This window comes from Salvelinus alpinus, chromosome 21 (genome assembly GCF_045679555.1).
Source record: "Salvelinus alpinus chromosome 21, SLU_Salpinus.1, whole genome shotgun sequence".
NCBI classification, from domain to species: domain Eukaryota; kingdom Metazoa; phylum Chordata; class Actinopteri; order Salmoniformes; family Salmonidae; genus Salvelinus; species Salvelinus alpinus.
Window position 1 is genome coordinate 1,798,942 of NC_092106.1, and position 24,006 is coordinate 1,822,947.

At 41.0% G+C, this 24,006-nt stretch overlaps 1 protein-coding gene across 11 annotated transcripts in view; it reads left to right on the plus strand.

Moving 5' to 3' along the window:
• The first annotated feature begins 3,274 nt into the window (after positions 1–3,274).
• Positions 3,275–24,006, plus strand: part of LOC139547569 (DISP complex protein LRCH3-like) — an 87,687-nt gene continuing 66,955 nt past the window's right edge. For all 11 annotated transcript variants that reach the window (XM_071356482.1, XM_071356478.1, XM_071356479.1 and 8 more), the window contains exons 1-2: positions 3,275–3,623; positions 23,809–23,953. In XM_071356482.1, coding sequence (XP_071212583.1) covers positions 3,380–3,623; positions 23,809–23,953 — 389 coding nt within the window. In that variant the 5' untranslated portion in view covers positions 3,275–3,379. The remainder of the gene's footprint in view (positions 3,624–23,808; positions 23,954–24,006) is intronic.

Sequence of the window (24,006 nt, forward strand, 5' to 3'; positions counted from 1 at the left end):
GTCAATGCCACCTTAAACTCAGGATGCATCAGTTTTGTTCCTAAACAACAAACCCGTAAATAGAGATCCGTGTCCATTGAGGTCATTTACAAAATTAGACTGATTGGCCAGATGGTGGCGCTATAACAAGAGATTGAAAATGCTTAATTTGACAGGTCAAGGGCCTAACCCCGTTTAACCTAAAGTCATTAAATTTGTTAGCTAGGTCCCTCACCTCACAAGGAACACATGTTCCAAAGGCCAGGGACCAATAAGGTTCCCCATGATGAATTTTCCGCCATTTTGAATTTTGTGAAAAACACTTCAAACGCTACCAAAGATTTTTATAACTGTTCTGTCTGTGACGGTACTCTTCCGGCACCGAATGACCGATCTGCACGAAAGTATTCACACCCCGTGACTTTTTCCACATTTTGTTGTGTTAAAGGCTGAATTGAAAATTGATTAACTTTTGATTTTTTTGTCACTGGCATACCACAATACCCCATAATGTCAAAGTGGATTTATGTTTTTTGAAATGTTTACAACAACAAAAAAATATGAAAAGCTGAAGTGCCTTTAGTTAATAGGTATTCAACCCCTTTTTAATGGCAAGCCTAAATAAATTCAGCTGTAAACATTTGCTTAGCAAGTCACATAATGAGTTGCATAGACTCTGTGTGCAATAATAGTGTTTAACATATTTTTGAATGACTACCTAATTTCTGTACCCCACACATACAATTATCTGTAAGGTCCCTCAGATGAGCATTGAATTTCAAACAGAAGTGCAACCACAAAAGCAGACTTTGATGTCCATTAGAACATGGTAAAGTTATTAATTACACTTTGTATGGTGAAGCCTAGCGGTTAAGAGCATCGGGACAGTAACGGAAAGGTCGCTGGTTTGAATTCTGCCATTCTGCCCTGCAAGGCAGTTAACCCACATCAACAACTGCTCCCTGGGCACTGATGACGTGGATGTCGATTAAGGCAGCCCCCCGCACCTCTCTAATTCAGAGGGGTTGGGTTAAATGCAGAAGACACATTTCGGTTGAATGCATTCAGTTGTGCAACTGACTAGGTATGCCTTTTCCCTTTCTCATTACACCCAGTCACTACAAAGATAAAGGCGTCCTTCCTAACTCAGTTGACCGAGAGGAAGGAAACCGCTCAGGGATTTCACGATGTCAATGGTGACATTAAAACAGTTACAGAGTTTAATGGCTGTGATGGGAGGAAACTGAGGATGGATAAACAACATTGTATTTACTCCACAATACTAAGCTAATTGACAGTGAAAAGAAGGAAGCATGTACAGAATAAAAATGTTCCAAAACATGCATCCTTTTTGCAACAAGGCACTAAAGTTATACTGAAAAGAATGTGTCTAAGCAATTCATGTGGCAAATTCAATACAACACATTACTCTGTGCCACTCTCCATATTTTCAAGCATAGTGGTGGCTGCATCATGTTATGGGTATGCTTGTAATCATTAAGGCCTGGGGAGTTTTTCAGGATAAAAATGTAACGTAGTGGAGCTAAGCACAGGCAAAATCCCAGAGGAAAATCTGGTTCAATCTGCTTTCCACCAGACACTGGGGGAATAATTCACCTTTAGGCAGGAAAATAACCTAAAACACAAGGCCAAATCTAATCTAATTAATAATCCACTGGAGTTGCTTACCAAGAAGACAGTGAATGTTCCGGAGTGGCCGAGTTACAGTTTTGACAAATCTACTGGAAAATCTATGGCAACTCCTGAAAATGGTTGTCCAGCAATGATCAACAACACATTTGACAGAACTTTAAGAATTTTGAAAAGAATAATGGGCAAATATTGCACAATCCACGTGTGGAAAGCTCTTAGAGACTTAGCCAGAAAGATTCACAGCTGTAATTGCTGCCAAAGGTGCTTCTACATAGTATTGACTCGCGTATGACTACTTATGTAAATGAGATATGTCTGTATTTCATTTTCAATACATTTGCAAAAATGTCGAAAAGCATGTTTTCACTTTCTCATTATGGGGTATTGTATGTAAATGGGCGAGAAAAAATATATTTAATCCATTTTGAATTCAGGCGGTAAAACACAACAAAATGTGGAACAAGTCAAGGGGTATGAATTAATACTTTCTGAAGACATCTATGGACAAAGGTCTCTCAAAACACAATATTTTCCAGACTTGTACCTAAAACAACATCATTCGTGGGGGTCAACATGTTTACTGTTGACCAATAATAATTCACATAGGCATGGTCTGGCACATAAATGCATATAAATCAGTCAAGGATATTCATATTGTAACAAAATGTGGTGCACATGTTGCAAACACTGTCAAGACTCAACAAGAAGATTCATATGGACCACATGGTGGCGCATGGGCACAGAGTGAAGAAATTTGGCTAACATGCTCAGGGATGAGTCTAGCTAACCTACGAAATATCTCAGACATCATTGGCCTGATTTTGACTAAACGTGGGTGAATGATGAGTCTTGTCATAGAGATCCATAATTTACAAATTTACACAGTGGCCCAACGGGGGCGCTGCGTAATTTGTGGGGGACAACATGTTTACTGTTGCCTTGTTTTTTATTAACTTTGTAAACTTTGTCTAATTGTGGTTATTCTCATTGATCATTTGAGCACTGACTGATACCTGTTGAGTAAATTCTATATTGTTGCAATACAATGAATTAGTACTGTAGTGGGATAGTGGACAGTTCAGTGGAGGAAGCTTTTATGTTTTGTTTGTTTGTTTTGCTCTTGAATGTGATTTGACCTTGTTACCTTTTGGATTATAAAAGGTTCAACCAATCTAGCTGTTTTCATTAGTGGTCAGGCAGACCAATGGTCGGTCAGACACACTTGCATTGTTGGGCTATCGTCTCATTATAGGCCATGACCTAAGTACTATTGCTGGGGTTCTCAAACGTTTCCTTTCTGAGGCCCACTACTTTTTATATTATGGCTCATCTGTTTCATGTCTGCTTTTTCAGGGACCCCTGTAAACAACTCCCTTGGGCCCCCTATTGAGAACCACTGCTCAATCGACATAATTTTTAGGCTATGAAATGCCTAATGATAGTCTAGTGAACAGTGACAAAGTTCAAAGTAACATTCACACAAGATGATTGTGAGAGTAAAATCCAAATCAGTCAGGAACGTCACACCAAGGGTAGATGATGTCATTCATATATAATTACTTTGAAAGTATGGATGGGATGGGGAGGAGTGAGAGCTTACATTTGTATTATCACTGCGCATGGCCAATTCCCAAACTAGCCTCTCCCTTCTACGACGCTTCAGTCTGCCCTCACATTCTACGCTTGCGTACTATCAACCTAGCGGCGGCAGGGTAGGGAGAATCGGTGGGAGTTAGCTAGGTATGTAATGGCGGCTTCGGTGTTGTTGTCTGCGGAGAACACTGGACCGACTTTTGCGGTCGGTAATTCTGGAGTGGTAGGGGCTCCCGGCAATGGAGTAGGGGCACCGGGTCCTGCGTCTTGGAATCGGTCTCTGGACAGGGCATTAGACGAAGCCTCGGCAACTGGTTGTCTCAACCTCAGCGGCAGGAAACTGAAGGAGTTCCCGAGGAGCGTCGCCAACCACGACCTCACAGACACAACTCGGGCCGGTGAGTGTGGATCGAAGCTCGCGCAGTAGAATAGATGGACATGTTTATAATAAACCCAGACACTTCAACGATGGCTGTGGGTATCTAGCTAGCCAGCATAGACTCGAAAAATAAACTTGTTTTGACTTGGAGTAGCTACCAAGTTAGCCTGCTAGCTAATGTCACGACACTGTCCGGCCAACATTAGCAAGCTAGCTGACGTTAGCCAGCCAGCGAGTGAGCGTCCAGACGTCTCCAGACTGAGCAGAGTTGGTAAACACTAGTGTGAATGAGAGTACATTTTCTGATGAACGATGTTGCTTGTTTTGGCTGCTAGCAAACTAATTAGCTAATTTAGTTACAGTTAGCTTACTATTTGCTTTGGGAAGTTGGCAAAGTATCGCTCAACTAGCTAAATTATTAAGCATGTCGCTATATAACAATGCTCATGTTAATTTGGAGAGCTTCTCAGCTGCAACCTTAAATTAGATAACTGGCTAACTAGACCATAACGTTAGTTATTTGACGGATGGATAGTTAATGCTAGTTAGTTACCTAAGTTATTGCCAGCCTAACTTTCGTCAGCTCATGTTTTCATATGGATGTAGGTAGTTATAACATGTGCATGTGTCTGCTGAAAATACATTCCCAGACGCACTCAAAACGTTATAATACGTGGCGCGAGAATTGACAGATTTGCACCCTCATGGAATGTGTAAGGACTCTTATCAAGAACCAGTTTAGACACCATTACCTGTTTTTGCAGTTAACTCGTGGCACAGAAAATGAGGGAGGGAATACGGGGATCTATTTGTTCTTGTTTGTGATACGATGTTCATCTTTGGCATGGTGCACTGCATCGTCCCTCACAGCTCATGTGCGGTGGACAGTCATTTGAGGGCCTGGGGTTGGGCTTTGACACGATGTCGCACATTCCTGAACTCGCTCCAGACTGTCACTAACGGCCACTAAACACACACATGACATGTATAATTTGGATGTTTTTTTTTTCAGTCTCCTATAGGCATAATGAATGCAATAATGAACCTCTTATGAGATTTTTTTTCTCCCCAGGACCCTTACACAGACCCCTAGCCCACACACACTTGCAGGGGTTGACTTATAACCCGAAGTTCCCTCAATTATATCCATGGGCCAGGTGGCTTTAGGGTAATTAAAGTGGAACTGACATTATTTTATCAACTTAATCTTATTCAAATCTGTTCATATACACACCAAGAATAATATGACACTTAAAAAATATATTTATAAATATATATTTTCTGACAAGGGAGCACTTTGATAGGGTCATTATCATGTTTTCATAAATTATTACAATGTTTGGGAATTACCTATACTAAGACATTTGTGAAAATTATATAGCAATATAGAGTGGGAAAGCAGCCTTGCTTTTGGACAATGAATATACACTGCAGTAAATAAAAACGAATAAAAACATCTCTCTGGTTCAGCACGAGTCTATCAAGGCTATAGTAGGCCTTTATGCAAACAAGCCATTTGCCACAGGCCTGGGATCATTCACTTTAAACTGGACTGTGTGTTTACAGGCAGTTGCAACAGCGTGACTTTAGATCATTAGAATGCATTCACCACAAAATACACCTGAATGAATTTCAGCAAATACTAGGGGAGTCCTCTTACATTTGACAACTTTACAGTCCTTTTGAACAAACAACCATGAAAAGGCAGGCTCTCTCCCTCAGTTATGTACATCAACTAGATCAAAAATGAATACTAGCCAGAGCAAGGTGTGCTAAAATCTAATGAAGTAACATCAGATAAACCTTTTCAAACTTTTTCAGCTAGTTGTCCGTCAACATTTCACTGATGAACGATGTGGAATTGTAGCCTTCTCGTCCTTCTGCAGCTTGCCTGCGAATGCATGCTTGTTGCACCCAAGCCAGTTGGCTGGCTTGCTAGCTAGCTACTTCCAGACACAAATGAGAGAAATCTCACTCTGACCATTTTACTCGCCCTAGCAGAGTTGGTTAGGCTGTTTACATGTTATTGAGAGAGTTCATGACAAAATATTACTTTTTTTTGCCTACGTTTACTGACACCGGTCATATTCAGCGGGTGTTGCGCGTTTTTAAATTCATCAGTTATTCTGTGCTCTGAAATTGGAGTAGCGAGCTAGATAGCCAGAGTGAATTTGCAAACAAGAGACGCTAGCTAACTGGATATGTCTTTCGAGTTCTTGCTAGCTAACCAAATTACACTTACATCTCTAGCTGTGTATAGCCACAGAAAAACGATATGAGGGGGACAATTCAATTACTTGCCCACTCCTCCAATGACATGACATCTTCCTAGTAGCTACAGAACCAGTTAAAAGGTTGGATACACCTACTCATTCCAGGGTTTTTCTTTATTTGTACTATTTCCTACATTATAGAATAATAGTGAAGACATCAAAACTATGAAATAACACATATGGAATCATGTAGTAAACATAAGTGTTAAACATATCAAAATATATTATATTTGAGATTCTTCAAAGTAGCCACCCTTTGCCTTGATGACAGCATTGTACACTCTTGGTATTCTCTCAACCATCTTCATGAATTAGTCACCTGGAATGCATTTCAATTAACAGGTGTGTCTTGTTTATTTGTGGAATTTCTTTCCTTAATGCTTTTGAGCCAATCAATTGTGTTGTGACAAGGTAGGGGTGGTATACAGAAGATAGCCTTATTTGGTAAAATACCATGTCCATAGTATGGCAAGAACAGCTCAAATAAGCAACGAGAAACAATAGTACATCATTACTTTAAGACATAAAGGTCAGTCAATATGGAAAATTTCAAGAACTTTGAAAGTTTCTTCAAGTGCAGTCGCAAGAACCATCAAGCACTATGATGAAGCTGGCTCTCATGAGGACCACTACAGGAAAGGAAGACCCAGAGATAAGTTCATTAGTTACCAGCCTCAGAATGGCTCTGTGTTCTTAGCTTGCTACATAAATAGATACGCTAGCCTATTAGCCACGTTATGACCGACTTGTGATCATTTCCCTTGCTAGTCAGATTGAATTGATATTCCCAGGCTTAATTACATTAATCCGTTTTTGTCCAATATATTGAGTCATTGAAACTGAAACAGTGAATCCCGAATGGAGGCAGTAAGCAATGTACCAGGCCAGCTGTGATTTAGTGTACGTCATGGAATGTTGAGTCAAATAGAACCTTCAGTACCAGTCAAAAGTTTAGACACAGCTACTCATTCAAGGGTTTTTCTTTATTTTTACTATTTTCTACATTGTAGAATAATAGTGAAGACATCCAAACTATGAAATAACACACATGGAATCATGTAGTAACCAAAAGTGTTAAACATATCAAAAAAATCAAAATATATTATATATTTGAGATTTTTCAAAGTAGCCACCCTTTGCTTTGATGACAGCTTTGCACACTCTTGGTGTTCTCTCAACCAGTTTCACCTGGAATTATTTTCCAACAGTCTTGAATGAGTTCCCACATATGCTGAGCACTTGTTGGCTGCTTCTCCTTCTCTCTACGGTCCAACTCATCCCAAACCATCTCAATTGGGTTGAGGTCGGGTGATTGTGGAGGCCAGGTCATCTGATGCTGCACCATCACTCCTTGGTCGAATAGCCCTCACACAACCTGGAGGTGTGTTTTGGGTCATTGTCCTGATGAAAAACAAATGATAGTCCCACATAGCGCAAACCAGATGGGAAGGCGTATCGCTGCAGAATGCTGTGGTAGCCATGCTGCTTAATTCTTATGGCTTAAATCCCATTAACGGGATCGATATGACAACAGCCAGTGAAAGTGCAGGGCGCCACATTCAAACAACAGAAATCTCATAATTAAAATTCCTCAAACATACAAGTATTTTACACCATTTTAAAGATAAAATTGTTGTTAATCCAACCAGTGTCCGATTTCAAAAAGGCTTTACGACGAAAGCACACCATCTGATTATGTTAGGTCAGTACCTAGTCACAGAAAAACACAGCCATTTTTCCAGCCAAAGAGAGGAGTCACAAAAAGCAGAAATAGAGAAAATTAATCACTAACCTTTGATCTTCATCAGATGACACTCATAGGACTTCATGTTACACAATACATGTATGTTGTGTTCCATAAAGTTCATATTTATATCCAAAAATCTTAGTTTACATTGGCGCGTTATGTTAAGTAATGTTTTGCCTCCAAAACATTGAGTGATTTTGCAGAGCCACATCAATTTACAGAATACTCATCATAAACTTTGATAAAAGATACAACTGTTATGCACAGAATTAAAGATATACTTCTCCTTAATGCAACCGCTGTGTCAGAAATCAAAAAAACTTTACGGAAAAAGCACACCATGCAATAATCTGAGTACGGCGCTCAGACACAAAAAAAAGCCATACAGGTACCCGCCATGTTGTGGAGTCGACAGAAGTCAGAAATAGCATTATCAATATTCACTTACCTTTGATGATCTTCATCAGAATGCACTCCCAGGAATCCCAGTTCCACAATAAATGTTTGTTTTGTTCGATAAAGTCCATAATTTATGTCCAAATACCTCCTTTTTGTTCGCGTCTTCAGTTGACAAATCCATCAGCTGGCTGGTGTGTTTACGGACATATTCAATCTCTCCCTATCCCAGTCTGCTGTCCCCACATGCTTCAAGATGGCCACCATCGTTCCTGTTCCCAAGAAATCTAAGTTAACTGAACTAAATGACTACCGCCCCGTAGCACTCACTTCTGTCATCATGAATTGCTTTGAGACTAGTTAAGGATCACTTCACCTCCACCTTACCTGCCACCCTAGACCCACTTCAGTTTGCTTAACTCCCCAATAGGTCCACAGACGATGCAATCGCCATCACGCTGCACACTGCCCTATCCCATCTGGACAAGAGGAATACCTATGTAAAAATGCTCTTCATTGACTATAGCTCAGCATTCAACACCATAGTACCCTGCCCAAGCTCATCATTAAGCTTGTGGCCCTGGGTCTCAACCCCGCCCTGTGCAATTGGGTCCTGGACTTCCTTGCATGGCTCCCCCAGGTGGTAAAGTTAGGAAACAACATCTCCACCCACTCTGTTACTCAAGGGTGCGTTCTCACCACCCTCCAGTACTCCTTGTTCACCCATGACTGCATGGCCATGCACGCCTCCAACTCAACCATCAAGTTTGCAGACGATACAACAGTAGTAGGCTTGATTACCAACAACGATGAGACAGCCTACAGGGAGGAGGTGAGGGCCCTCGGAGTGTGGTGTCAGGAAAACAACGTCTAAATCAACGTCTACAAAACAAAGGAGCTGATCGTGGACTTCAGGAAATAGCAGAGGGAGCACCCTCCTATCCACATCGACGGGACAGCAGTAGAGAAGGTGGAAAGTTTCTCAGCATACACATCACTGAGAAACTGAAATGGTCCACCCACACAGACAGCGTGGTGAAGAAGGCTTGTCACCTAAAACCCTCATCTTTTACAGATGCATAATTGAGAGCATCCTGTCGGGCTGTATCACCGCTTGGTACAGCAACTGCACCGCCCACAACCGCAAGGCTCTCCAGAGTAGAGGTCGACCGATTTATGATTTTTCAATCCCGATTCCGATTATTGGAGGACCAAAACAGCAGATACCGATTTAATCGGCCGATATAAAAAATAATAATAATAATACAAAAAAATAAATATATATATTTTTTTGCTGTAATAATGACAATTACAACAATACTGAATGAACACTTTAACTTAATATAATACATCAATCAAATCAATTTAGCCTCAAATAAATAATGAAACATGTTCAATTTGGTTTAAATAATGCAAAAACTAAGTGTTGGAGAAGAAAGTAAAAGTGCAATATGTGCCATGTACCCCGACTGCGCACAATGAACGCAAGAGAAGTGACAATTTCCCTAGTTTAATATTGCCTGCTAACATGAATTTCTTTTAACTAAAAAAATATACTTCTGTGTATTGATTTTAAGAAAGGGATCGATGTTTATGATTAGGTACATTTGTGCAACGGTTGTGCTTTTTTCACAAATGCGCTTTTGTTAAATCATCCCCCGTTTGACGAAGTAGGCTGTCTTTGTTCGGAAGAAATAGTCTTCACAGTTTGCAACGAGCCAGGCGGCCCAAACTGCTGCATATACCCTGACTCTGTTGCACAGAACGCAAGGGAAGTGACACAATTTCCCTAGTTAAAATAAATTAATGTTAGCAGGCAATATTAACTAAATATGCAGGTTTGAAAATATATATTTGTGTATTGATTTTAAGAAAGGCGCTTTTTTCGCGAATGCGCTTGTTAAATCACCCGTTTGGCGAAGTAGGCTATGATTCAATGATAAATTAACAGGCACCGCATCGATTATATGCAACGCAGGACAAGCTAGATAAACTAGTAATATCATCAACCATGTGTAGTTAACTGGTGATTATGTTAAGATTGATTGTTTTTTATAAGATAAGTTTAATGCTAGCTAGCACCTTAGCTTGGCTCCTTGCTGCACTTGCATAACAGGTAGTCAGCCTGCCACGCAGTCCCGTGGAGTGCAATGTAATTGGCCATGATCGGTGTCCAAAAATGCAGATCACCGATTGTTATGAAAACTTGAAATCGGCCCTAATTAATCGGCCATTGCGATTAATCGGTCGACATCTACTCCAGAGGATAGTGCGGTCTGCACGACGCATCCAGGACACCTACAGCAGCCGATGTCACAGGAAGGCCAAAAAGATCCTCAAGGAGAACAACCACCAAAGCCACCGCCTGTTCACTCCGCTAACATCCAGAAGGCGAGGTCAGTACAGGTGCATCAAAGCTGGGACCATGAGACTGAAAAACAGCTTCTATCTCAAGACCATCAGACTGTTAAACAGCTATCACTAACACCGAGAGGCTGCTGCCTACGTACAGACTTTAAAACATTGGCCACTTTTTAATAATGTTTAGTTTAATAATGTTTACATATCTTGCATTACTCATCTCATACTGTATTTTATACCGTCTATTGTATCTTGCCTATGCCGTTCTGTCATTGCTCATCCATGTATTAATCTTCTTATCCCATTCCTTTACTTAGAGCTGTGTGTATTTGGTAGTTGTTGTGGAATTGTTAGATATTGCTGCACTGTCGGAACTAGAAGCACGAGCATTTCGCTACACTCCGAATAACATCTGCTAACCATGTGTATGTGACCAATACAATTTGATTCTGCCTGAGCTTTGTTGATGTAAATTGAGAAGAGCGTGGAGCCTAGGATCAAGCCTTGGGGTACACCCTTGGTGACAGGCAGTGGCTGAGACAGCAAATGTTTTGACTTCATACACTGCACTCTGAGGTAGTTAACAAACCAGGCCAAAGACCCCAGAGACACCAATACTCCTACCGTATCAAAAGCTTTGGCCAAGTCAATAGAAATAGCAGCACAACATTGCTTAGAATCAAGGGCAATGGTGACATCATTGAGGACCTTCAAGGTTGCAGTGACAAATCCATAACCTGAGCGGAAACCAGATTGCATACCAGAGAGAATACTATAGACATCAAGAAAGCCAGTCAGTTGATTATTGACAAGTTTTTCCAACACTTTTGATAAACAGGGCAAGGGGCCTATAACAGTTAGGATCAGCTTGATCTCCCACTTTAAATAAAGGACTAACCGTGGCTGCCTCCCCAGAGAGGAGAGACCGATTTAAAAAGGTTGGAGATAGCCTTGGTAGATTATAGGGAGCAGCAACCTTAAAGAAGAAAGGGTCTAAACCATCTGACCCAGCTGTTTTTTGGGGGTCAAGTTTAAGGAGCTCCTTTAGCACCTCGGACTCAGTGACTGCCTGCAGGGAGAAACTTTTTAGCTGGGCAGGGGGAAAAAGAGGGAGAAGCATCGGGGATAGTCACATTGAAAGGGGTGGGAGATGAGGAAATGTTGGACGGGCAAGGAGGCATGGCGGAGTCAAATAGGAATCCTGACTTAATGAAGTGGTGATTTAAAGAGTTCAGCCATGTGCTTCTCGTCAGTAACAACCCCATCATCAACTTTAAGGGACATGGGCAGCTATGAGGAGGTTTATTCTACAGGTCTTTAACCGTTTTCCAGAACATCTTGGGGATAGATATACAGAGAGAGAACTACTCCTTAAACTAACTAACTTTGGCCTTCCGGGTAGCCCGAGTACACTTATTTCTCATTTGCCTGAACGTGAGCCAGTCAGCCTGAGTATGCGTGTGCTGAGCCTTTTGCCAAATGCAATTCGAGGTGGAGTAACTCTGCAAGATCACGGTCGAACCAGGGGCTGAACCTGTTTTTTAAATCTCATTTTCTTTATGGGGGCGTGTTTGTTAACAATATCTAAAACTATCAAAAAAGAAGGTCCAAGCGTCTTTGACAGAGGGGATCAAACTGATTCTATACCATTTTACAGAGGCCAGGTCATGAAGGAAGGCTTGCTCATTAAAAAAAATGTTTAGCAAACGTGTATGACAAATCAGGACAGATCATTTCACTGTAAAACAGTGATTACAAAGGTGATTACATTGAACCCCAGACTGATACCTATCAGGATTATTTGTGAGGATAACATTGAGGAGAGTAGCCTTTTCTGGGTGTTTGGAGTTATACCTTGTGGGATTGGTAATAATCTGAGAAAGATTTAGGGAGTCCCATTGCTTTAGGATTTGGTCAGGTGGTTTAAGCATGTCCCTGTTTAGGTCACCGTGCAGGACAAATTCAGTCTTAGTGTAAGGGGCCTTGAGAGAGCTTAGGGCAGGTAGGGTACAGGCTGGTGCTGATGGGTGACGATAACAAAGCTATTTGAAAGCTTAATGCTTAAAACCAGCAAATCAAATTGTTTGTGGACAGACTTGAAGACAACCGAGCACTGAAGGTGATCCTTGGTAAAGATTGCCGTTCAAAGCATACAGGAGTCATGAGGCAAATAGCAAAATGTGCAAGATTTTTTTTAAACAATTTGCAGCTTTCCATTGTTAATTCAGTCACCTACCCCAACAGTGCCTGTGTGCTGGAGGCGAGCGAAAGCTCAGGAGTGTGGTGGGGGTACCTGTACCAGACGGGGAGACAAGCCAGGGCAGCCGTTGAACATATCGCCAGGTGAAATCTGTCGGACAATTAGTTTGGAGCTGCTGCTTGGAGTATTGCTTCTTCAACCTTTAATGTTTTTTCCCCGTTCAGAGAAATTCTTTACCATAAATTACTATGAAAGTGCCAAATGTTGCCCACTAGATGCCGGTGTTCCTGGTACTGCCACCACACCCTTTTATCCATTTTGCTTGACCAATTGCTCAACATCAAAAAATCGTCGAGCAGCCGCTAATAGACGATTTTATTTCATGGCACACGAGACACCAGTCTGATTTGCACCTGTCTCAGTAGACTAATCCATTGAGGCCTCGGTGCAAGAGGAAGGGGGGTGTGGCTAAGATGCACAAGGCACGTCTCTCTTCAGAATGCACTCCTGCAATTTCACGCACATTCATTGTTTCATAACTTAATTGTGTGAATTGTTTGCCCTTTGGTTAGTCTATCAATTCCCCATTACATACTCTCAAGAGTATGTAGGCTACTATCACCAGTAGTAGCCTACATACTCTTAATTTCTAATCTACGATGTTTTTGATTATGGTAATTTATGTTAATTAATTCAATATTATTAATATTAGTCGTTTACAATTTCCATTGTCAGAGTGGACACGTTGTTTGTAGAGCTCACAACCTATATGCTACACTTGTGAGAAACACGTTTTGGTTAGTTTATTACATTTGAGTTTTGTCAATATATTCATTATTTTGTTTGGAGCATTCCTGTCAATGTTGAGTAAGAACGCGCATCTGATGACGCATATAGGAGTAGGCCTAGGCTACCTGGCCAGCGAGCAAATGTAGGCCTATAAATGTGCCCATTTGTGGATGTCTGATTTGTCTTATCTCACCACCACTAATGAGCTGTGGAGCTTCTCAAAGTAATGTTTTCTTCACCTCAATCAGAAAGTAAACCGTCCTGTTTTTAGAATCCATTCAGTGACAATAGTTCCTCCAATGTATTTGAAAAATATTTCCAGATCTCTCCCTTTAGATAACCACTCACCATGAAAAGGAAAAATGTAATGCTCTGATCATGTGGAAACTATATAATATACCTGATTACTTGCACAAATAGACTACAGCTGTGTCTAAAGCTAAAGCTCACAAAACTGAGGGCCAAGAATATTTTATGCAATATTGCATGTTTGCTAGCACGAGCTTTAGCTGGACACAGTTGATACAATGTTTCAAGTTAGCTACACATGGCATGTCAGCAACCAATGTGAATTATAGTGTACTTATTTTCATCAGTCTATTTTCTACCTGCAGGCTGCAATGTTTTTATTGGTTGGCTTTATGTAGGTTATTTTTACATAGTTGGCAATAGAAGTAACTTTTAGATTTGTATCTATTTTATTTAGATGACAATGCTTTTGAGATGCAAAGACACTTATAAATTAAATAAAACTGTTACATGAAAATGTGCATATGAGAATCATAACTGGCATGCAGATCAGTAGAAATGGTAAGATAAATTGGCTCTCCAAATGAAAAAGGTTGCCGACCTCTGGTGTAGCCTATTCCCGGCAGCTTAACGGCAGAATCTGCCAAGGCCAGCGGGAGGAGGAAGGTCAGGAACAGGTATTGAAGTGCCTTTGAACGGGTTTGTGTCGAACTGAAACGCTACTGGGTTTTTCATGCTTTTCACACTTAACAGATCCGGTGTGTATCAAGAATGGTCCACACCCAAAGGACATCCAGCCAACTTGACAACTGTTGGATGCGTTGGAGTCATTGTAGAGTCCATGCCCCAACGAATTGAGGCAAATGGGGGGTGCGACTACATTTTACTAAGTTCTTAATATTTTGTGTACACAGTGTATATTTGCTTGCTTACATGGTGGAACAGTTTAACTGTTATGAATACACCCTTCTGTCTGTCTCTAACTGTTTGAACAACAGTCTGTTCACCTTGTTTACATATTGAAATCAAGTGACCTAACGGGATAAAAAAAAAATGCTTATTTCTCAAAATGAGAAATGTTGCTTACGGTAGTCCTCAGGCACATGTCATGTGGTGTTTGTTTACAAGCACACAATTTAGTAGCTAGTTAGCTGTCTAGCTAAGTGGTGAGCGTCTTCCAAAATCAAGCATTCGCTTGGTAACAGCAGAGAATCCACTCCTGGGTCAAGAGCCTTGCTGGCTAATATTATTTTTGTGAGTAGCATTTTTTAGTTCCTTGTATAGTTTAGGTGAGAAACTGTACAACATGTTTACAATGCGCATGTTAGCATTTAGTTGGCGTCCCTAAAGAGGATTCCTTAGTACTTGTTAGCATTTTAGTAGCATTCGGGTAATTGATGTTTTTTGGGCTTTGAAAATTTGTACTTTAAAAAAATACTTGCATTCAACTTGCACACTAAGTAATAGGTAAAGCAGATTACGTTCATTTCGCCCATTTAGATAATTTTTCATATAAGAACCTTTTCATTAGGAAGCTTACCAGTCCTTGTTTCCCAAAACAGCAGTTTGAGATTGTCATGTGTTTTGTTTACAAAGAAAATAAGTAAACTGGGAGCTTGGTAAATTGAGTCTTGAGTTGATTAAGTTACACTTGTGTGAAACTCACTGTTTGCCGGCTATATATATCTTATAACTATTAAGTTAACTATCTAAGATGTGCCAAATGCAGCTGGGTTTTGCTAATGTTAGCTGAGTGGCTAACGTGAGCGTGCAAGATCAAGCTTATTGGTAACGGCAGCAGAGACAAAGCCCTCCTGGATTAAGATCGCTGCTGCCTACTGTGTTTTGAGATACTTGCGTAACTTTGAGTTGGGTTGTCTGTCTTTTTAGTGAATGTTTGCATGCTCTCGTTAGCAATTACCTAGCATCCGCTGAGAATACCTTAAGTACTTCTTAGCATTTTGTTAGCATTCTGGTAAGTTTTTTGGCCTTTTATTTATTTGAAGAAAATAAATGCTCCCGTTGTGTGTGCACTACCAGTAATAACGTAAATCCTGGGATGGCACAGGCACGGTATGAAGATATGGAAATCTGGTTAACACCCAACCAGTAGCGGTTATTTGCATACCCTTATTTCTATAACAGCATGTTGGATGACTCATTCCATTCACCCAGTTCAATGTAACGGTGACAGGTTTAGGCTACTACGGGATATTCAAATTTTCCCTGTACCTATCATGAGGTTGCTACAACCAAGCATATGGAAAGTTTACAATGTAGGTGCACACAGGTCAAGAGACAAATTTGAAGTGACATGGACAGACGGTGACATTCAATACCATCTTGCACACACTTCCCTGCATCTAGCTGATATAGGGTGTAATCATTAGTCCCAACAGTTGCAAACGAGAGTTTTTATTGGACAAATTCAGGTATGTTTAATCCCGTTTTGTTCTGTTTGCTTCTGTTTAAGAGACGTTTTTCAACAGAATCAGTGGAATGAATACACCCCTGATCACACGCAAACAGTTCTCTTTCATAGCAGCCACGTTGTATTCCTTGTTTCATCTATGCACTCACCTCTTCCCTTCGCTTGTGGACTTCAATGCACAACACATCAACTGTATGTGATCAGGCTCAAAACTTCAACACACAGCCTACATCGTTGTAACCATATTAGCTAAAGTAACATCTTAGTCAACATAGCTAATAGAACTAAAGTGTTAGTAAACCCATACCATCATGCTGTGACAATGTACAGTCAGTAAACAGTTGCACCAGCGGGCCGCGGTGGCGATAAATTCGTAAAACCAAAAGCTTACCTTGACTTGGAAGAGTTCCAGTGTTGTTGGTTAGTCATAGCCAACTAGCTAACATAGAATCCCTCTGTTTGAGCAGGGTGTTTCAGTAGGCTGAACTAGTTAGCTGCTTTTTTTCTTCTTCATTTTCAATCTCTCTTTCTCTCTTGCTTCTTCTTCATTTTAGAAGAAATTAATTAGTTCAAAACTGTTCAACGATTGTCTTTCTCTCTTTTGGATCAACTACTCACCACATTTTGTACACTGCAGTGCCAGCTAGCTGTAGCTTATCCTTCAGTACTAGATCAATTCTCTGATCGTTTGATTGGGTGGACAAGATGTTAGTTCATGCTGCAAGAGCTCTGATAGGCTGGAGGACGTCCTCCGGAAGTTGTCATAATTGCTGTGTAAGTCTGGAAGGGGGTGGGAACCATGAGCCTCCTAGGTTTCATATTGAATTCAATGTACCCAGAGGAGGACGGGAGCTAGCTGTCCTTCGGCTACACCATGGTGCTACCCCACAGAGTGCTGTTGAGGCCACTGGTAGATCTTCTTTGCAAAATAGTGTTTTTAATTATTTGGTGTCTTGATTATATTTAGAATAGTTTTATCTTTAAAAAATATATATGTTTTACAATACATGTATAAAAAAAAATCCACTGGTGATGGTCCTCTCCTTCCTCCACAGAGGAGCCTCTACTGCACCCAACCCTAGTCTGTTATACATTTTGGGAGATGAGGCATAAAAAAGGGTTTTGTTAGAAAGGTTTAGTTCAAGTCTACGGTAAAATGTCTCGGCATTTTGGTGTCAGAATGGCCTACCTGTTGGACCAAACCTCAAACGTAAATAGCGAGTTTAAATGGCTTGTCACAGAGGAAGAAGTCAGCTTTCGTCTTTGTTGTTGAGTGGCAGGAGGAGGGGCTTGGTGTCTTCGAGTCGCAAGGTGCTCACAGCACAAAATGAGCGAAGGAGACCAGGCCAAAAGGACAGAACGCTTATAAAAATGCAATAGAGGCATTTGGAACATGGCGCTAAAACATGCGTTCAAATGAATTTGATATATTGCCCAACCCTGACTGTATAGAGCGAGCGAGACAGAGAGGGGGTATACATGTCCTTGTCTGAGTAAGTCTGTGATCCTCTTGCCTGGGCGCTCCACTGATCATTGTTGTCTGTGTGCACTGACTGAGGAATTGGAGCATAGTCAATGCAGTGTGTGTGCCCTGCAAGTTTGGCGATGCTTGGGGGTTACATCCAGACACAGTTCACACTGCCAGGCCCTTACAAAGGAAAAGAGGAAAACGGAGAAGAGATCGAGACTGAGGCCTTACTTGGTTAACTTGGCAGAAGCATCTCTTGTTGTTCTCTCTCCCTCTGTGTTTTGTTCCGCCAGACCCATGTCTCTGTGGCCAGTCTACACCGGTTATCTAAGGCAGGAGCTCGCTGGAAGAAATTAAAGGGGAACTGCACCCACTGATTTGGTATAGTTTTTTTTGGCTTTCTCAAGAAATGCTGGCTGTCGTGACAGAAGCCAAACGTGATTTAGCTTGGGGTTGTGGTTTGTCAGTGTTTCTTGGGTGTGTACTTGCCACCACCAAGACACACCCATATGTTTGTCAGAACCTGGCCCGCAGCTGTTTCCGCCCCCATCTCAATCACAACAGACCAACCTCCTGCAGGTTGAGTCAAATAACTACAGGCAGATGTATGGTGAGATGCAGGAGGAAGCCTTCAATAGGAATGCAATTTGAGAATTTATGTAGATATTCTAAACTGTTTTGATAACTTTCAAATGTAGTAACAGGTCCATAAAATAAACTACCCTTTACATAATACAATGGAAGTAATGTTCTGCAAAAGTAACAATGTGCACCTCTCACCTTTAATTTTAATTCCCAGCTGATATAGTTACTGTGCATACCAGCATTTTGTCTGGTGGTAATGGGGCTGCCTTGGCAAACATGTCAGTGGTCATACTTTCCTGTGTGGTGTCCAGTATAAATCAATTTCGATTTCCCGACGTACAGTTACTGTGCTTTCAGAGGCAGTTTGGAACTCTGTAGTGAGTGTTGCAACTGAGGACAAATTATTTTTACGCGCTACACACTTCAGCACTCTGCAGTCCCATTCTGTGTGCTTGTGTGGCCTACCACTTCGCGGGTGAGCCGTTGTTGATCCTAGAAGTTTCCACTTCACAATAATAGCACTTACAGTTGACCGGCGCAGCTCTAGCAGGGAAGACTTTTGACGAACTGACTTGTTGGAAACGTAGCATCCTATGACGGTGCCACGTTGAAAGTCACTGAGCTCTTCAGTAAGGCCATTATACTATCATGGTTTCCATTAACCTTGGATAAAATCATGCATTTCCAAGCATGGCACTGGTATTACAGAGGACACAATACAGTGAGGGAAAAAAGTATTTGATCCCCTGCTGATTTTGTGCGTTTGCCCACTGACAAAGAAATTATCAGTCTATAATTTTAATGGTAGGTTTGTTTGAACAGTGAGAGGCAGAATAACAAAAATATCCAGAAAAATGCATGTCAAAAATGTTATAAATTGATTTGCATTTTAATGAGGGAAATAAGTATTTGACCCCTTCTCAATCAAAAAGATTTCTGGCTCCCAGGTGTCTTTCATACAGGTAACGAACGGAGACTAGGAGCACACTCTTTAAGGGAGTGCTCCTAATCTCAGTTTCTTACCTGTATAAAAGATACCTGTCCACAGAAGCAATCAATCAATCAGATTCCAAACTCTCCACCATGGCCAAGACCAAAGAGCTCTCCAAGGATGTCAGGGACAAGATTGTAGACCTACACAAGGCTGGAATGGGCTACAAGACCATCGCCAAGCAGCTTGGTGAGAAGGTGACAACAGTTTTTGTGATTATTCGCAGATGGAAGAAACACAAAAGAACTGTCAATCTCCCTCAGCCTGGGGCTCCATGCAAGATCTCACCTCGTGGAGTTGCAATGATCATGAGAACGGTGAGGAATCAGCCCAGAACTACACAGGAGGATCTTGTCAATGATCTCAAGGCAGCTGGGACCATAGTCATCAAGAAAACAATTGGTAACACACTATGCCGTGAAGGACTGAAATCCTGCAGCGCCCGCAAGGTCCCCCTGCTCAAGAAAGCACATATACATGCCCGTCTGAAGTTTGCCAATGAACATCTGAATGATTCAGAGGACAACTGGGTGAACGTGTTGTGGTCAGATGAGACCAAAATGGAGTTCTTTGGCATCAACCCAACTTGCCATGTTTGGAGGAGGAGGAATGCTGCCTATGACCCCAAGAAACCATCCCCACCGTCAAACATGGAGGTGGAAACATTATGCTTTGGGGGTGTTTTTCTGCTAAAGGGACAGGACAACTTCACCGCATCAAAGGGACGATGGACGGGGCCATGTACGGTCAAATCTTGGGTAAAAACCTCCTTCCCTCAGCCAGGGTATTGAAAATGGGTCGTGGATGGGTATTCCAGCATGACAATGACCCAAAACACACGGCCAAGGCAACAAAGGAGTGGCTCAAGAAGAAGCACATTAAGGTCCTGGAGTGGCCTAGCCAGTCTCCAGACCTTAATCCCATAGAAAATCTGTGGAGGGAGCTGAAGGTTCGAGTTGCCAAACGTCAGCCTCGAAACCTTAATGACTTGAAGAAGATCTGCAAAGAGGAGTGGGAAAAAATCCCTCCTGAGATGTGTGCAAACCTGGTGGCCAACTACAAGAAACGTCTGACCTCTGTGATTGCCAACAAGGGTTTTGCCACCAAGTACTAAGTCATGTTTTGCAGAGGGGTCAAATACTTATTTCCCTCATTAAAATGCAAATCAATTCATAACATTTTTGACATGCGTTTTTCTGGATTTTTTTGTTGATATTCTGTCTCTCACTGTTCAAATAAACCTACCATTAAAATGATAGACTGATCATTTCTTTGTCAGTGGGCAAACGTACAAAATCAGCAGGGGATCAAATACTTTTTTCCCTCACTGTATGAGAATATAATTTTTAGCAAACTTATGTAAGTAAGGTATGTTTATTTTTTATAACTCTTCAGACCCTTTGCTATGAGACTCGAAATTGAGCTCAGGTGCATCCTGTTTCCATTGATCATCCTTGATGTTTCTATAATTTGACTGGAATCCACCTGTGGTAAATTCAATTCATTGGACATGATTTGGAAAGAGACACACCGGTTTTTATAAGGTCCCACAGTTGACAGTGCATGACAGAGCACAAACCAAGCCATGAGGTCAAAGGAATTGTTCGTAGAGTTCCGAGACAGGATTGTGTGTTCTGAATACCCTGAGGATGGTATGAAGGTTCGACAATCTGGATACCGCCCAAGCCTAACTTGCTTTCATAAATTATGCTGCTACTCGGTTTATTAAATATCCTGATCAGGGTTTCCGTTAGCTGGCTTTTGGCCGTTAAATAAATAGAAAAGCCAATAAATAAAAGACAACAGACAATTGTCAAGGAGAAGAAGAAGAAAAATCCCATTGCGATATTATGCTTTTTTTGCCTATTCGTTGATGGAAAATAGCAGTTGATGGAAATACATTTGACCGGTAATGTTTATCGGTGTATGGGTTCATTTGAATAATTTTGTGGAATTAAATTGGCGTATGTGTATATTCGTTATGAACCTTATTTTTCACACGCACACATCATACAAATACAGAGCCTTTATAAGCCCAATCATTGAGCATCAATTCTAAATCCAATCGTGTGTTAAAAATAGTTTTTGGGCCACAATTAAAAAATTGCTAATATTTGTATTTCTCAACTGGTAATTGAAGCGCGCTTCCCATTCGTCATTCAAAGGCAACGGAAGGCAGGCTTCATTACTTTGCAATAAGCTGGAAGCATTATGCATTTTGAAAACATATAGCTACTTAATTGTTTGAAAGCTGAACGTTTTACTACATATTATTAGGCATGTTTTACCTTGCTTCGAAGTAGCCTAGGCAAAATCCGACCGTATTCCTCGAGGCAATTGTTTTATAAAACTTCTTATGCCATTAAAACCAGTAGCCTATTTCTCTCATGTTCTATTGGTTTAAAAAAAAAAAAAAAAAAAACGTTTTTTAAATTGTCCGTTAGCCAAATGTACATTTGCGCATAGCCTATTGCCTTGTGCACATTGCTGCAATAAGAATTTTAAGAATAATAGTTTATAGAAATGTAAAGCTAAACGTTCTGATCTGTTGCATCAGATTCATTGCTTTTTCAAGTTTTCTTTATGTAGCTTCAGCCTATTTGGGATTTATCGTACTGTCCTGGAGACTCTTTGGGCTATTTCTTTCTCGACAAGCTGACCAATAGAAAAGGTCAACTTTTCTACTATGGGGGATAGTATATTAAAATAGGCTCATAAGGCTAATTTGAGCAGCGCGCGGGAAATACCAAATAGATGATTTGAGTTGGGACTGTCAGTGGAAGAAAAAAATTCAATTGCGGGAAAACAGTTTGGAAAGCAAATGGCTTCTCTTTGTTAAAAGTGAAGACAATTAAAATTCCCAACTTAATTGAGTGAACATCAGTAGGAGAGATAATTTAGACTTAGCCCATATTTCTGTCATTGGGCATCTTTCGGCGTGGTTGTCTTTGGTTGGAGTGAGAGCCTGGCTGGCGTAGGAAGCAGACAGCATTACGGAGAGCAGCAGCTTCCTGTATCCTGGATCCTCACACAGCTGCAGGGGATAAATATAGACTTGGCTGGGAATGCCATCGGGATACAGCAACACTCACTGCACAGTATTACTGAACAATATGTGACAGACACACACAGAAATACTTGCTCGCAGATGATCATGAACTCCTGAAAAAGCTATCCCTTTTGTCTGTCTGTGCCCCCAAATGTTTGGATATACTGGTCAAGTTAAGAGGTAGTTAGTTAGCTCATAAGGTAACATGACGGAGCAATGTCTAAACAAATGGTTAACAACGTGCAAGTAGTTTTAGAACCGCCCACGGCGTGGTTTATGAATGGAAAATGCGGTCCCGGCGATCCGCTATAGGAAGATATAAATGAGCTATTAGGCTCGTTCGACATTACTGATTTAGACGAGCACAAGAAGAGCTGCTTAAAGATACTGAGGCCTTTGAACTGACTGGAGGGAGAAGAACGTCCTTTTATCTTTGTCAGCTTGGTGGCTATTTTCACACGTCACGGGTGTGTGCGACTGTCTGTCTGTGTGTGACGGTAATGGTCTTTTGTGTTGCTGTTTGTAACATAGGCCTACTCGTATATAAACCAAGAAAACACATTTAGTCAGAATGAGTAGTCTATTAAAATACCTTTTAGTTATAAAATGAGTACTTCTGTAGATAAGTTTTCGAGCATTCACCTCTAGTTCTTATCACAGTATAAAGACCTATGCTTTGGAATAGGATACCAAAATCACAATCATATCTTTAACTTAAATGTATGTCGTCACTGTACCATATTTTTATGCAGCTAGCGTAACACTTAATAAGAAATGACCAGCTTTTAGGCTAGCAAACAGTGGACCCAGAAGCTATGTGGATTGAGGGAGGGGATAGGGGTTGAATATTGCTTTACAGCTGCTGTTCAGGGAAGTTTTTTTGTCAGATATTTAGTAGTGATGGGCGTTTGAAAGAATGTCTGTGTTGGAGTACTCTCTTGAAAATAATTTTGAGTACTCATGTTGGCGTGAAACAGGGCTGAAGGTATTTACAGTATTGTTGTTCCATTTACTGTTTGTTCTGATACAGTTGAAAATAAAAAAATATAACAATTCTACTGCATTTCACATACTCCACAGGCAATAAGCACATCTGTTTGACATTTCGACAGTGTTTTTTAAATGTAACCTGCTAATTGAGTGGACTTGTACATTTAGTATACTTTTATTAGGTTATTAGCAAACCAAAGCATTCGTAATATCTATAAACAATTCTGATTTAGACTTTTGAAAGGAACAAACTGAAATAAATCTGTTTTATTCATTAAGGACATTGACCATTTAGGCCTACAGAACACATGGTAAATGTAGCTGCTGTGCAGGGCTTTCCCCAGGACAGTGACTGGGGACAGTAAAGTGTGCTGTCCATCAGTTGAGATGACAACCGATGTCCTTACAGATCCCATGGCACTTGTCACAGGAGTATGGGTTGGGTTGAGCCCAAATGTCCTGTGTTTTATTCATTAGTGCATACCAAGTTCAAGTAATCACTCCCTGTTTCAGTACAATTTCTTCTATTTGGTACCTAGTGAATACAACCCTGGCTAGATCCCAACACAGCCTTTCTTGTCATTGAGAATGTGTTCTTAACCAACTTATCAGTCTGAATAAATTAAATAAACTGTGGCATGACCATGACGTACACGTCTCTCTCCCCTTGTTTAGATCTGTCCCGTAACCGTCTGCCAGAACTGCCCGTGGAGGTGTGTATGTTTGTCTCTCTGGAACACCTTAACCTCTACCAGAACTGCCTGCGCTCGCTGCCTGAGAGTCTTCTCAATCTCCAGGCCCTCACCTACCTGAACATAAGGTAACGGGCGTGCACACACACCAGTGGTGTAAACTACTTATATGCAGAAATTG